General features: G+C 29.5%; 3 protein-coding genes across 4 annotated transcripts; 1 reads left to right on the top strand and 2 right to left on the bottom strand.

Annotated features, from left to right (window-relative positions):
* Nucleotides 1–466: 466 nt before the first annotated feature.
* Nucleotides 467–4,789, bottom strand: LOC145755644 (adenylosuccinate synthetase isozyme 1 B-like). Of its 2 annotated transcripts, none has more exons than XM_082571892.1 (12): nt 4,652–4,789; nt 4,253–4,461; nt 3,950–4,115; nt 3,714–3,822; nt 3,351–3,458; nt 3,079–3,187; nt 2,632–2,734; nt 2,354–2,508; nt 1,596–1,720; nt 1,299–1,396; nt 1,062–1,211; nt 467–993 (listed from the first exon to the last, which is right to left on the bottom strand). In XM_082571892.1, the coding sequence occupies exons 2-12, from the start codon at nt 4,445–4,447 to the stop codon at nt 941–943; spliced, it is 1,371 nt and encodes a 456-aa protein (XP_082428018.1). In that variant the 5' UTR covers nt 4,448–4,461; nt 4,652–4,789; the 3' UTR covers nt 467–940. The 2 variants fall into 2 exon arrangements, with proteins under 2 accessions (XP_082428018.1, XP_082428019.1); XM_082571893.1 differs by lacking the exon at nt 4,652–4,789 and adding an exon at nt 4,565–4,584.
* Nucleotides 4,790–5,228: 439 nt separating this feature from the next.
* Nucleotides 5,229–9,961, top strand: LOC145754904 (mitochondrial basic amino acids transporter-like). Its single transcript, XM_082571069.1, has 7 exons — nt 5,229–5,895; nt 6,022–6,065; nt 6,189–6,263; nt 6,377–6,613; nt 7,303–7,461; nt 7,680–7,897; nt 8,359–9,961. The coding sequence occupies exons 1-7, from the start codon at nt 5,853–5,855 to the stop codon at nt 8,450–8,452; spliced, it is 870 nt and encodes a 289-aa protein (XP_082427195.1). The 5' UTR covers nt 5,229–5,852; the 3' UTR covers nt 8,453–9,961.
* Nucleotides 9,686–12,701, bottom strand: LOC145754903 (uncharacterized). The gene is made up of 6 exons (XM_082571068.1): nt 12,281–12,701; nt 11,545–11,666; nt 11,346–11,464; nt 11,160–11,229; nt 10,862–11,020; nt 9,686–10,720 (listed from the first exon to the last, which is right to left on the bottom strand). Exons 1-6 carry the CDS (start codon nt 12,615–12,617, stop codon nt 10,493–10,495), a joined length of 1,035 nt encoding a protein of 344 aa, XP_082427194.1. The 5' UTR covers nt 12,618–12,701; the 3' UTR covers nt 9,686–10,492.
* Between the last annotated feature and the right edge of the window lie 3,142 nt (nt 12,702–15,843).

The raw sequence follows: 15,843 nt of genomic DNA, 5'->3' as shown, positions 1-15,843 counted from the left end.
ACGCTTTTCTTCGGTAACATTTCAAAAACTTTCACGACGTTACTAGTCGGGTTTATTTTTGTTGTAATAATTATTATGGTTCGAAACCTTAGATTCCAAAACGTATTGTTATTGTGAATATTTTTAGTATAACTAAATACGTAATATTTAATATATTAATTCAGTTAATATTCATAATTAAGTAATGTTTATACATACATTTATTTATTAAAAGAGAATAATTTAAAAAATGATCAAATCATTTCGAACCATATTTTATTAATCAAATAAATCTAGTTTTTTATTTGGTTTTTGGCTTGTTTATAATGTTTTAGCCAACCGTGATCTATAGGAGTAGCATTAGGAAGCGAACCCAAGACAGCATAAGTTGTTAGTTAAGTCTAAGTCCCAACCAGAGCGCTGTTTTTAATACCCATGACCAAGTTTAACCTTTATATATTACTTAACCTTTATATTTTACACAAAATAACATAGTTAATTTTATTTCGCAATAAACAAGCAATATTTAAAGTCCTAAAAACAATTATAAGTGGGGACTTATTAGTTAAATCCATACATTAAAATACTTAACAAAATAAAAGCAAAGTTTACAATGTTGTTAGGGTAAAAATAAAAAGCAAATCCCATTTTACTACGAACGCCAAGTTCTTTTTACAATTTTGCATGATTTACTATATTACTAAATGTGTATCATCAGACTTGTGTATAATATTTAAAACTAATAAAACTAATTAGGTAAGAAAGAAGATAAAAGAACGACTACTAAACATAAAACAATGACGTTCTGGTAAAATAATTTCAAGAGTGACGTCATTGAAAACTAAAAAAGGCACTAAAAACACCACTCAGTCAAAAAGTGCAAGAACGAGATTACGGTGACGCCATAGCAAATGACGTCATTGAAGGGCGATGACGTAGGCAGAAACAAACAATGTTGACATCAGTTAACTTGAATAATGGCAGATCTGGCCTGGCCAACTCCAATATAACGAACTAAAAACCGAAAAGTTATAATTAATGGCGCCAACTTACAAATGTAATAAAATTAAACTTATACTTACTTGGCACATGCAAAATTTCTTGAATTTTCTTTATGTAATTTTTCGCGTTCGTGGGTAATTCCCCAAAGGTGCGACAAGATGAGGTGCTTGACATCCAGCCTGGCACTGTAATGTATTCGACCTCTACGTTCTCTAAAATCTCTAACGATGCTATAGCGACGTAAACAAAAATAAGTTATAAAGTCAGAACATCACAAAAAGGGTTTCGTTTTTTATTGAAAATAGGTAGTTATTTACCCGGAAAAAGAGGCAGAGATTTCCCGTTGTGTTTATAAGCAACCCCGATCTTTAGTTCCTTGAATGAATCCAAGATATCAAGTTTAGTAATAGCAATGCTAGGAAAACAAAAATTGTACATCAAATTTAAATTAAAACTTAGACCAAGCTATTTTTATTAGTTTTCCTTTGCATATATCTATATACAACTTAACCTAATAACCCTAGTGAGAAATGACTGAATACAATTTCTGTTTTAATACAAATGTTATCAGTTGAAGTTTTGTAGTTTATAAATACAGATGTTGTCATACATACCAAGTGTAGTTGTTAATAACGTGAGAATATTTGACTATAGCAAGATCAAGCCAACCACATCGTCTCTTTCTACCTGTGGTCACTCCAAACTCTTTACCAATAGTCTGTAGACTCTCACCTACCTCCTATAAGGAAAAAGAAAAATATTTTTAAATTTTAAAGTAAAGTAGTGTGCGATTTCAAACCTACGTAAATCGTTCAAGTTTTGCTCTTGTTTTGTATGGCTTAATACATTTTAAAATGAAAGTAATTCATTGTTGTTACACACCTAATATTGGTATATGTTTTAAATTTGGTTTTATTAACTTATAATTCAATTAACAACAAACAAATACCCGGTTTAAACGCAAACAATAAACACACGTCGGATTAAACTCATTTCCGCGTTTTAACTTTAATCGGTTTGATGGATAACATCAGTGTAGTAAAAACGTGCAATAATGTCATAAACATACTCTAAACCACAATTACAATACCTGTTTTAACGTAAATTGTACAATGATCGTTTTATATTTACAAAAAATACACTTTAATAATAATTTATTACAATTCAGTGTTTTTTCACAATTTTAATAAGACGCTTCTTTATTTTTAAATTTAAAACAATTTGTTAATCTGAACCACAGGTAAATAGGTTAAGGTCAGATTTTCACCTTTAGAATTAAACGTAACAGCTGCACGTAAACGTAATACGTCAATCAAAAATCAACGCTGCATGCGTAACCTATATCAGTTTTAATTGAATTTTATAATCTTACGTTGAGTTGTTCGGTTGGAAAAGGTCCGGTGCCAACTCGAGAGGTATACGCTTTAACTATTCCCACTACTTCCCCAATGCAGTTAGGTGGAATCCCTAAACCAGTACACACGCCGCCAATCGTGCAGTTGGATGACGTCACGAAAGGGTAAGTGCCTTAAAAACAATCACAAAATTTCAGTAACTTAACAATAAAATAGAAAAACATAAATTAAAAAATGCAGAAAATAACCAAAAATGACAATTAATATACAGTTTTAAATAAAGTTATTTACATACCAAAGTCAATATCCAGCATTGTAGCATTTGCTCCTTCCACCAAAATATTTCTTTTTTTGCTCGAGAAAATCTCCTGGTTCATGTAATGTACGACATCTTTAACCTAATCACACAAAAAATTATCTTTTTATCAATATCGTAATCAAGGAAGTTCAAACTTGATTAAATTTTGTACTAGTACAACAATGTATTGTTGTGATGCTGTTTTTAATAAGCACTAAAGGTTAATAAGTCAACATGAGTATAGCATAACAATAGAATGATTCATTTCCCTTTGCTTAATACATAACGAATAATTTTATGCTTGTTACACGGTTAAGCATGATAACATCAAATAAAGTGAATAGGTAACTTCATCAAGGCAAAATCATTGTGTTTTGTAAACTAAATTATCTACACGTTTTTGCTTTTTAAAACGTGCTTAAATTGTGTAGTATAAATATTTACCATTGGCCGAAGTTCATCTCTAAGTTTAAGAGAATTCTCGATTTCAGCGTTTATGTCAATTTCTAAATTCTCAAACTGTTGTTGGTACAGATTTGCTAAAGCCATAAATCTACAATAAATAAGATTTAAGTTATAAAAAAATTGACTAACACAAAACTAATAAAGTAAAATGAACAGATTTACAAAGATGTTGATTGCAATATTGGAAATGGTAATAATAAATCTTTCAAAACTGTATGAGACAATAAAAATAATTTCAATTTCATATTTACTTTTCTCTAAATATTTCTTCACTTCCCAATAAATCGTGAACTCTTAAACTCATTCTGCCAGCTTTGCTTGAATAAGTTGGACCAATTCCCTTCTTCGTTGTACCCAACCTTCATAAATAATTCAAACATTGTAAATTGCTTAAGCTTATCAAAACCAATCAATTCAAAAAATAAAAATAACCAACATTTAAAAAAAAAATAATACAAAATTCAGTTGTTTTAAATACAAGAAGAAAAGTAATATAACCAAATAAAAATGCAACCATAAAAGACATTTTAATTCTAAAATAACAGAGCTTTCTTTTAAACAAACAATGTTATAATTAAAATATGTTTTTCTCTCACAACGTTACAAACTAATACATTTGTTTTCCCTTCATTGATTCCAGGAGGCCGTCAACTTGCTGATGAAATCGAAACACAATATGAGCTCGATCCGAAACAATTAGATTCTCTCTCCACCATGTTAGGCCTAACATATTAGCATTTCATAAGCATAGGGTATTATAAATCATAACATTTTCTTAAAAAGTTAAAAATGCTGAAAAAGTTTATTATGTAAATTAATTGTAAGGTATATACATAAAATATTTTTTTACCTTTCTTTTCATTTTTTAAAGCTTCTGAAAATAACTCCGGTAAGTTGACAACAACTCCATTTCCAATGACAGCTTTACAGTTTTCATTAACAATCCCGCTTGGTAGAAGGTGAAAATCAAACATTTTATCTCCGATCACCACGGTATGGCCAGCATTATTGCCACCCTAATAAATTCATTAAATAATTATAACTCTTAAATTATAGGCATAAACTAAATGCAACTTTAGAGCACATATGATAAACAGTAGTTAAATAGAAACTTAAACAAAAATTATTGAATTTAAAATAAGGTAAAACTGACTTGAACTCGGCAAACGACGTCAGCTTTTGTTGCCAACAAATCAACAACTTTTCCTTTACCCTCATCACCCCATTGTGCCCCAAGAACAACAGTAACCTTGTTTTCTATTTCCCTGCGTTGAATTTTAGCAAGTGGCTCATCACATCCATTTTCAACACTAATATTATTTGAAACACTGTTTACCGTTGCAGACATGATGCTACAAGTTTCTAAAAAGTTAAAATAAATATACGTTCAGAAGACGATTGGTTAATAGCAATAGTTATATAACAGTATATTACGAACTCATATAAATTATAAATAACTGCAAACCTAGTTAAAAGGAAATTGAAAAGTATCATGTTACTTTACAAACTAAACACAAAGACTCGGCAAATTTTTAACCTACACTCAACAGACCTAAGAGTTTCTAATTTTAGAAGCCCGCACTTTCCGCCATGTGCTTTCTCTACGACAAAAAGAAAAAAACTTGGGTTGCTGATGCGTTAAGACTGTGCCTTTTTTCTAAATTAGTTCATTCATAAATTCTCAAGGTCATTCGATAATGGCAATGTTAAGTGCCAAACATATAATTACTGACATAAATTTGTTCAAGTACCAAAGTTATTAGACTTTGTTTACGTAGCGTGTTAGATGTGTAAGCAGCAGCTGATTAAATGTTGTGACTTTTGGGGACAAACCATTAATTAGTTAGTTACAGCGGTCTATTTTTAAATATTAGCTGAATGTTTAAGGTTGTAAATTATTAGTTTTTTAATGGTGTATTTGATGTGAATCGATATCTAATTTAGTTAAAAACGTACTTGTTATAAGAGCCAGTACACTTTTAAAAATTTTCCAACGTGTAGGTCACTTTCGGTTACAAAAATACACACCCCTACCCTTTCCAATCAAATTCATTTTTATTTATACGCCCATTTATCGTCATATATTTAAGGGTACGTTTAGGTAAACTGCGACCAACTCAACGATTTTACTTCCTTTTTATACTTGGCTTCCGTAAATAGTCTGGTTCGTGCTTCGTATCATAATACTATTATAAAATTGTCAAACGTATGGGAGTTGCAGTATGTCGTATTATATTATAAACAGAACGTAAAATAAATCTATGAAAGCGTTGGATTTTATAAGCACGTGTTTAATAAAGAAGTTTTTTAGTATTTCGTATTACTATTACACCATCAAGTTAAGAGACAAGTCCTTAGCTTTATTATGACCAGCTATATCGATATACACAGGTAGAATTATTTAAAAACAATATTCAGAAACGAAATCAAAAAAACGTATGTTCTTTGAAATAAACAGCTCGTTGGCGCTTTAAGTATGTGGTATATTTACAAGTAATTTAAATTAAATTCATGTACCTATGATTAATATTTTTTTTGTAAACTGCCATTAGTGCACATCTGTACAAACACGTGTTTGAAGTAGTTTTTTTTTAGGTTAAGTAGTGATAGAAAAATTGCAGGAAATGACGTTGTTATGTTTTGTATAATTTACATAATACTTACGTTTTTAGATTATTATATAGTGTGCTGTTTTTTCTGTAATCCAAATTTGTAATCATGTAAATAGTAATTGAGATTTTACAAATTGGAATATGGGACATTTTATGATTGAATATGTATCTGGTTGTTGTGGAGGTAATATATATATAAAAAACTTAGACCTATTTGCAAAGTTATACATTTTTTTTATGTGAAATTTTTTAGAATTTTTTTAACTTGATTTGATTTTAATAGTTTTATATTTATTTTTATTTTTTTAAGGTATTGCAGGTGTGTTAGTAGGTCAGCCATTTGACACTGTCAAGGTAAAAACTTAACATTTTTTGTTTATATATAATACAAACTGCGCTTTAAATTAATAAAGAATTGACGAAATAGCATAACCAAAGAGAAAATACTAATAAGATTTTAATTAATTTTTAATTTAGGTTCGTTTACAAACGCAAGGTGGAAGGTACACAGGAATCAGACATTGCTTCTCTTCAATTATTAAAAAAGAATCTGTAAATACTTTACCATTTTTTTCCATTATTTAAATAAATTAAACGTTTTTCAAACAATTAAATTTTTAATATAAAATTGTATAGGGTATATAATAATTGTTTTTTAATTTTAGGTAAATGGCTTGTTTAAAGGCATGTCCTCCCCATTATTAGGTTTAAGCCTTATCAATGCAATTGTATTTGGAGTCGAGGCCCAATCTATTAAATACCTGGGCAAAGATACCCCATCCACCCACCTGATAAGTGGGGCTTTTGCGGGTGCTGTACAGTCTGTTGTTGCATCTCCGATGGAACTCGCCAAAACGCAGATGCAAGTTCAGGGAATCGGATCAAAAAAATCTTCATCTAAAGTAAATCAAAAATTGTTATATGAAAATATTACTGCTTAGGCATAGTAATTAATTTTACCCTTCCAATTAGTTTAAATATATTAATTATAATGACTAGGAAGTTGAGTAATTAATTAAGATGTTATTTGTTTATAGTTTATTCTTAATCAGATTATAAAATATCTTAACGTATTAAGAATTGTTTTATTCTGTCAAATAATTAAATTTAATTATAAAGTAGTTTATTAAATTTTAAATACCAAAGAATGTAGGAGTATTGTTGTTACACTTTGAAATCAAAAGAATGTTTTGTTCGTTGTTCATGTTGTTGTGGTGTCGAGGTGAAAAATAGTTCCACGAAATATAAGATGTAATTCAACCATGCTTCTTATGTCACTTGTTGTTTAAATGGACAAGGAGTCATGCGCAATACCCAGCCTTAGGTTGTTTTTTAAGTTATTCTGATGAGTCATAAAATAAATAAATACAAACTTGAAATTTTATCTGTAATAATTCCTGTTAATTGTTGTTTTCAAAGTTCATTTTTTGGTAATGTTTGCTTGACAAAATTCTAATAACTTAATTCTGTTTTTTTTTTAAACCTTGCTTTATTATTTATTTACCAAATAATCTAATAGGCTATTTATAATGTTGTTTAAATTTACAAATTATTGCAAGACATTCTCAATTATTTATAATTTTTTTTTCAGATTGTATATCGAAATTCGGTTGACGTTCTATTAAAAATTTACCAGAAAAATGGCTTAAAAGGTGTCTACCGAGGAATGATTATTACTCTTATGCGAGAAACACCAGCTTTTGCTACCTATTTCGCTTCCTATGATATTTTAACCTCAACAATTTTTAAGGTATATATACCAATTTTTTAAAATTGGTATTTTTATCCATTTTTAGGTCTTGTAAATTTAATAAGTTGACAGGGTAACCAGACACTTCGGCCCCCGGACACCTCAGCCAAGACACTTCGGCCAAAAATTTTTTCCGGGGGCCGAAGCGTCTGGCATTCAGTTGACAGCATGGTAAAATAATTGTTGAAGCAATAAATAATCAATATTTTTTGTTGTAGGTCGGCAAAAACGACCCATACGACGCCAAGTTAATTTGCAACATGTTATTGGCTGGTGGTTTTGCTGGTATGTCATCGTGGATGGTTACCTACCCGGTTGATGTTGTTAAGTCTCACCTTCAAGCAGATGGATCTGGGGGTAAAGCACACAAGTATAAGGGGATCGTAGATTGTTGTGAACAGATTTATAGAAAGGAAGGTTATCAAGCTTTTGTAAGGTAAGTAGACCTCCATTAGTTAAATTCAAAGACATTAAATATGTTGTTCTTAGTACGGTTATACATTTGGTGTGGCCTTAATATTTGTTATATTTAAACTAGGTCATGTCTAACTTAAGTATATATAGTAATTTTGTACTTACATTTAGTTTTTGTATTATTTGTACTGGTATAAAACTTAACAAATGTTATTTTTACTCATTACTGAAGGTAAATAAATATGTAAAAGAAAAAAAAAAAAAAGTGGCATTTCCTTTACCAGTACACAAGATTAATTACATGCAAAATGTAAATGCCTTTTTTTCAATTAATCAAAACATATGTTTACCAATGTCGCTTTTCAAAGAAATTCAACCAGACTTTAAATTGATAGGAGTTTGGTGGTCAAATTTTGTTTGAGATTTTTAAATGTTTTTTAAATTAAAGTTGTCTAATATTAAAGGTGATCTTTCGATTTTTAGGGGACTAAATTCTTCCTTGTTGAGGGCCTTTCCAGTTAATGCAGCAACCTTTGCGGTAGTTCATATTATGAGTCAATATTTATCGTCCCGGTAACGAAAAAAACTTAAACAATCAGTATTTGTTCTATTAAAATTTCTACAGGTTTGTATGTAATATAAAACTTTCAATGTATTTTTTGCCCATCTTTAAAAATTTTGAAATTTCACATACTTGAAAATGGGTTATTTAACTTCTAAGTGCACTTCTATTTTTCATAGTATTTTTTTGCTATAAGGTTGTTAACTTTATTCAGTTTTAAAAAAAATATTTTATTTTTATAGCAAACATGTAAAAACAGCATTTGCTTAAGTTTGCGATTTTTTTTCTTGTAGATTTTATTCTGTTGTTATTAACTAAGTTTCACATTTGTTTTTTATTTGTATAAATTATCATTTTACTTCGTTTTTAACACAACTTCATTGTGAAGCAGGCTCAAATTTTCGACAATTTTATTGCCCTCATCTTTATTGCTTATTTGTTTTCAGTTTAACACTTTACCTAAATGAAAAAGCATTCAAAACTGCCTAATATCAATATACACAATTTTATATTTACCTTCTAAAAATCTCTATTAGTTTCATTTTAAATATATATATTTTTACAATTTTAATTACATTTTTTTGGTTATGTTGATAAATTATATTTTATTAAAAATTGCTTTTAAATTATTACACATTTTATTGACTACACTGCCTCATTTATTCTTGGGTTGAATATTATTTAATATATTTTGTATAAAATTTGTTTAAAATTCTTGCCAGGGCTTTTGTATGCGATTTTTAAATTTTGAAGCTTAATTTAAAAAAAATAAGTAACTTAATTTGTTTGATGTTATTTTCTAAAGAACACTGTATTACATGTTAAACATAAGAAGAACATATATATAAGCAAAATTTCAAAAACTTGGCATGTTATAAAGTGCATCTTAAAAATAATAACCGTTATTTTACATCATTTCCTTGCTATAAAATTGAACTAAAGTCTAGCTGGTTGTAAATAAATGTTTTTTACAGTTTTATGTATTATAGATGCACATAAATTAGATTGATCTATTTTTTCACAAAAAATTATTTATTAAATTTATAATGTATTGTTACGATTAACTAATGATTTATTAAATATTTTATATTAATTTCTTAACCTTAATTACAAATCTACATTGCATTTTGCTTTTCTAAAAACATTTCTAAATTATTGCAAAAATGTTTATTTATACGTATGCAGAAGTGGGTTATGTTATAAAATTCATATTGGTTTGCTTCAACAATCCTTATTATTGTGCATGTTTAGTTCTTTTTGTTCTACTTTTTACGTCTTAAAATCTATTTTAAAGTAAAACTACAAAAAATATTGGTAATACATTGTTCTGCACACTCTTTAATTTATTGATCAAGTAATTTATTGATTAGTAAGCTGCATCCTGTTTTAAAGTGATGTTGGTAATATGTTTGCTTCGAATTATGGTAAGTTGGTGGTTTAATTTACTATTTAAGTGAATCAGTGAAAACTTAACTCACAGAAAATTTGAGAAATTAATTATTCTTAAATATAAAAACAACACTTGTGTTTTGTACATGTTAAGCTTAGAGAAAATTTTTTACTTTTTACACACCATTTTGGTTAGAAATAAACTTTATTAAAAAGCACATGCACGTAAATTGGCGCTGAACAATATTTTACAAAAGCAACATCACCATTTAAGCTCATTAAACTGTTTCATGATTCCTTGAACTTAAAAATGCAGTTCAACAAAACATAATGTTTCAGCATATACAAAACTATTAACAGCCAGCAGTTTGCTTTGGTAAATAAACATGATAATGAAAAATTACAATATGGGCTAATACAAGTAGCCAAGGTAATTGAAAAATAAGAAAAAACCTAATTAACATAGTGAAAATATTGAAGAACTAATACAATTCCATTTAAAAATGCTACTTGGATTTCACCACCTTATATTGATATACAAATTATTAATATTGCTGATCATACAACTGTACGAAATTAACCTTGCATCATGTATTATGTAAATTATATAATTAATTTTTGAACTGACAAATTGCTACAGCAAAAAAACCAGCAAGAGTTGCAACCTCATGACCACGATGACGGAGGAGGGGATGTAGCTGACGAAGACCCAGATGAGTTTTTCCTTGCTTTTGCGTGGGTTAAAATATGGGATTTTAGGTTTGTGGACTGTGCGAATTTTTTGTCACAATTTCCGAATGGGCAAACGTATGGTCGGTCACCAGTGTGAATGCGCATGTGCGTCCGAAGATTAAAATCAAGTGAAAAGCGTTTCCCACAGCTGTCAAAGGGGCACTGAAATAAAAAAATACAATATGTTACATAACCAAACCTCAAAACAATAACAAATAAAGTTGGGCCACATTCAAAAACATTACATGTGTTTTCATATTAAAATATATCTTATATTATCATAAATTTTATATGATAACTTACCTGAAAAGGCTTTTCTCCAGTATGCACCAGCATATGACGTTTTAGTTTTGAGCTCTCAACAAAAGCTTTTCCACACTCTGCACAAACATGAACCCGAGGTCCATGGGTATGAAGGTGTTTTCGCATGGCAGCATTGTCACGAAATTTCTTGTTACAACCCTATGATTAAAAAGGTTTGTTAGGTGATGCTATAGTTTTTTGATACGAACCGAAACAGTTTTTGTGTTGGGTATTGTAGTTGATTTTTAAAGATAAAGAGTGACTATATAGCCAAACAAAGATGATTTACTAAACTTACCTTATGGGGACAAGCGACGGTCCTTGTCTCATCTACTTTCTGTTTCTTAGTTTTCATTGCACCTGTAGAGCTAAAAACACAAATATTTATTTATTAACTATTTTTAATGCCGATATTCAGGCCCTATAGTGTTAAGAAATGGCTTAAACAGAATTGCTTTAAAACAGTTAATAATGTAAAGCATACTTTGGAAAATCTGCTACTGGTTCCAAGTCAGTTTGTTCAATAACTAAATCAGCTTGAGGTTCAGTGTTAACATCTAATGGAGATATATATTCACTTTCCGATGGATCTTCTTTTTGCACCTGTAAAATAGATCATCAAATTTCATTTCATGATAATTGTTACTAAATAAAAATATTAACAATTATGAATACTTTTTTACCTGATATGACACTTCTAATTTAGTGATATTTTCTTCTGTTCCACAGTTTGGTATTTGAACATTAGTTAAATCAGAGTACTCCGGGTTAGGTAACTCACTTTGTGAATTCTTTTTATCCTTTGCTAATACACAAAAAAATATGAAATGTATAATATCTTACAACATAATAACAACATTTAAAGAATAAAAGATAACCTCTGTCTCTGCAATTACATAGACAACTCTAACTTCTTTTACTATTATCTAAATTATTCTATAAAGATTTTACTTAACAGGGGGGCATTAATGCATTATTTATTTAACAAATGTTTTGGATTTAACGCCAGATTATTATTAATAGCGCTAATTCAGTCACCAGTCATCTAGTATAACGTTAATAACATTCACCTTCTACCACTGTAATTCTGCAATCTATTGTTAGTGTAAAATTTAATATTCGCCATATTACTTTAGTAAAAATTGTAGCCAAAATGGCAGTTAATCCATTACTATTTAAAGAGGAAAGTGCTGTATATAGCGGTCGCCATATTGAACGGCTAACTACGTCACCACATAAAGCGAGAGACAGACGGCGGCCATCTTGAATATTTTAAAATCGAAAGCGACTGACACGTAATGCTGTTGCGCGCATATTCGTATGTTTATGGATGAATACTTTCAAATACTTTCATAATTGAAATACAAAATTATTTTTTTGCTGAAGTGATTAAAATTTGAGTTTAAATTTAATTCTTACCAGACCACATTGTAACTAAAAACTCTCCCTCTAATGTTTTGATTTGAACTTTGGTTTGCTTCCATTTTTTCGCCTTTTTCGCGCTCATGTCTAAGCGATAGTTTTTCTTGACCGTTCTTTTCGGTCTTTCGTCGCGTTGTGCTCGTTCGGTTTGATCAGCATTATCGTTGGGCAAATCAACATCGTCCTTATTGCCAGGGCAATTTAAATCGGAATTTTCTAATGAGTTTAATGCTTCGACATTTAAAATATCCGACTCTTCTTGAACGGGAATCGCAAGTTCGCTTTCAGTGTTTAAAGTGGTCATTGAACTGACCTGTGTAGGGCAATCGTCCATATTGTTTTTTTTGCACAATATTAAAAATAGATTTTTAACTTACATCGTTTTAACATAATCTTAAGTGTACGTTATTCCTTACGATCTTTCTTCAAAAAACATTACAAAAAAAAGAGTTACATGAAATTTTAATAAGAATACCAAGCAAAGTATTGAACTACATATAGATCGTGAATAAATGTTCACAAGTCTAGCAATTCTCATTACTTAAAACGTGAACCAATCGCTCACGAATTGATTTTAGTCACGTGGGTCTCTCTTCAAGCCGGCTTCTTTAAAATACCTTTTACATAAGATATGCAATCCACTTTTTAACCATTTTATTAGGCGACTATATATTAGTGATTTACGTGAATTATTTAGCACAAAAAACTATATTGCTAAATAAACAATGGTTGACATTATTGATAGCACTCGGGTTTTATTTTAAATACAATCTACCTAATAATTCAAACAACTTTTGCCCTCTTAACAAATCTTCTTGATTGGTAAACACCATCACATACATTCTGTTTTAGAAGCGTAAGAAACCACGTTATTTAGAAGCCGCCATCTTTGTTTATATTCTAAATCACTCAGCCGTAAATCGTAATGGCGGTATTTGTTTGCCGATGTTTTTGTACGAAATATTGTTTATTTTTCTAATGTGAAACTTTAAGTTAACATAGTAGTGAAATAAAAATATGATCTATTAACTACTATATTCTATTAAAATCTATTAACCATTATTGCTATGTAAATGTATTTGGAGGATAAGCGGATAAGCAGTATATGTTGTGATCCTTATGCGATTGTGCCTTGTTCATTAGTATTCATATTTTTCCTACAGTTAATAAAATTTTTAGCTGGATATAATATTTTAAGTTTGTGTAGTTTATGCAAAATAAGAACAACTTTTCATTTAAAATATTCCAGCAGACGACATTTGCAAAGTCGAACGCCAGCGAAATGATTCATTTAAGCGGGTTCTTTTGCGTAAAACCTTGCAGAAAGGTAGATCGTCTGGTTTTACATGTTTTTAATTAGTTGTAGAGGTTTGTGTTATTGTTGTTTTAGCTTTGTTTAATAATGAGCAGATAGGTTAGGCTGTTGGACGTTGAAAATAAGTATTTGTGTTGTTTTATTGCAAATGAATGTTTACAAAATTATTGCCGTAACAACTTTCTGACTTTTGTTTTAAATTTTCGTTTTAAATTTTTTTTTTAAAAAAGTAATGTACATCTAGTAATGCTTGTTTTATAGATAATGTAATTTTAAACATAGGGCTAGTCTGAAAATTTAAGATGACAACTGATTTTTTTTGTGAGAAGGAATCCAATTTGTTTAGTTGGATTACCGATGCAATGTGTTATTTTGCCCTAAGGAACTTGAAGCATTATAAGTCCAATGACACCAGAAAATTAAACAATGGACTTATTTTGGCATCTAATTGGATTACACAAGATAAGGAGTTCATAAATTTTTCCACTGAGCTTTTAGACGAAAATTGTAACATCGAAAAATTAAAATTTGCTTTTGAAATTAATCAATGCTATTATCAGCGGAGTATGCTTTATTGCTTAACTACAAAAGTCTGCTTGTGCAGTGAGGAGAACTTTGAGTTTATTGACGATAAAAAATTTAGTACGTTTGAAGCTGTATTAGTGATTGTCAGGAAGCTGGAACATCTCTTTGGAGATTATACATGTTATTTAAAACTATTGGACTATATGTGGCATCTTACATTTAGGGCGTATGTTGTCGATAAGTCTAGAAAACAAGGAAAAGAAGCAGCTCTTAAAATGATTCCAGAATTTTCTTTGAATAGAATTAGTTACCAAGAAGCTATTGAAAATAATTCATTTAATATTTTTGAATACACTTCTACAATGTTTAATTGTATAGATGCTTTGCATTCTGATTTAAAGAAACCTTTTCTTGTTTCTGTTTCTCAAAAATCTGTAGTGGTAAAGGAGTTATGTGGTAATAGAATAAAAAACGTGAAAGAAACAAGGGAATCTACATTGGAAAATGATGAAGAGGAAGTCATTGTAATTCCCCCTGTCCTAACTAACTCTTCGCTTGTTAATAATATTGTTGTACCAGAGCCAGATAATGAAATAACAATAGAACCGGAGGCATCAAAGTCAAATGAAAAAAATGTACATGAAGATAAGGCTCACAAAGATATCGAAAATATGCAGAGGATCAAAGAAAAATATCTTGGACAGAAATCGGTTCCTCCTACTACTAGTTTTATGCCTTTAAATCGAAAACGAAAAAACACAGCAAGAAAAACTTTTCCGCTACGAAAATTTTCCAAACCTTCGTCACCTAAACTATTTGTTAAAAAAACTATCTCCACTCAAACTTTGTCAAAAGAAAATGTACAAAAATATGACAAGAAAAAAATTTTGTCAGATGTTTCTACTCTACCATCTCAAGATGAATCATCTAAATCAGATAACTCCATAAAGTCAGAACCTTATGTTTTTGGTGACTCTAGCACTTTTAAAGGATTTGAAAGTGTAAATAACACCTTAGAAAGGTGTACTGAAATCAGTAAACCAATATCACCTAAACATACAATAGAAACACAAAGTTTTTATTCAACTAAAGCAAGCAATTCTGTAACAAGCAATAACTCTGATGGAATACATTGTAGTGAAAATTTTATTTTAAATGTTGTTGAAAAAATTGAAACAGACACTGAGTTTTCTTCAAATATGAAAAACAAAAATAAAATGGATGTATCTTTAAATTCAAAGAATAAAGCAAGCAAGATATTAAACAACAGAATATCTTTAAACACAAATAATGAACCTGCCATGATATCTTTAAATCAAAAAAGTAAAACGGACATGGTAAAAACTTCAGGTCCAGATAATAAATCTAAGAGGAGTAAATTATTTCATACAGATAACAAATTGAAGGCTTTAACAATTAGAAGTACAGTGCCACTGGTGGATATTCATCGTTCTAATGCAAAAACACCAACACTAAAAGTTCAAAATAATAATACAGAAGCTCCATTTAAAATTCAACAGGATTATACAAAAACACCAACACAAGGAAAAAAACAAAAAATTATTCATAAAGAGAATTCTGAACAAACTGCTTCACAAAAAGTTAGTAAATTAAATCAAAAGCCTGTGCAGTCTAAAACTTCTGCAGGTTCAACTAATCAAAAGACAAAAAAACCTGTATCACCAAACCAAAATAAAAGCAATGATATCATATTAAAAAA

This window comes from Corella eumyota, chromosome 6, assembly GCF_963082875.1.
Source record: "Corella eumyota chromosome 6, kaCorEumy4.1, whole genome shotgun sequence".
Taxonomy (NCBI): Eukaryota; Metazoa; Chordata; class Ascidiacea; order Phlebobranchia; family Corellidae; genus Corella; species Corella eumyota.
The sequence above is the reverse complement of the archived record's forward strand: the minus strand, read 5'-3'. Positions and strand labels throughout refer to the sequence as shown.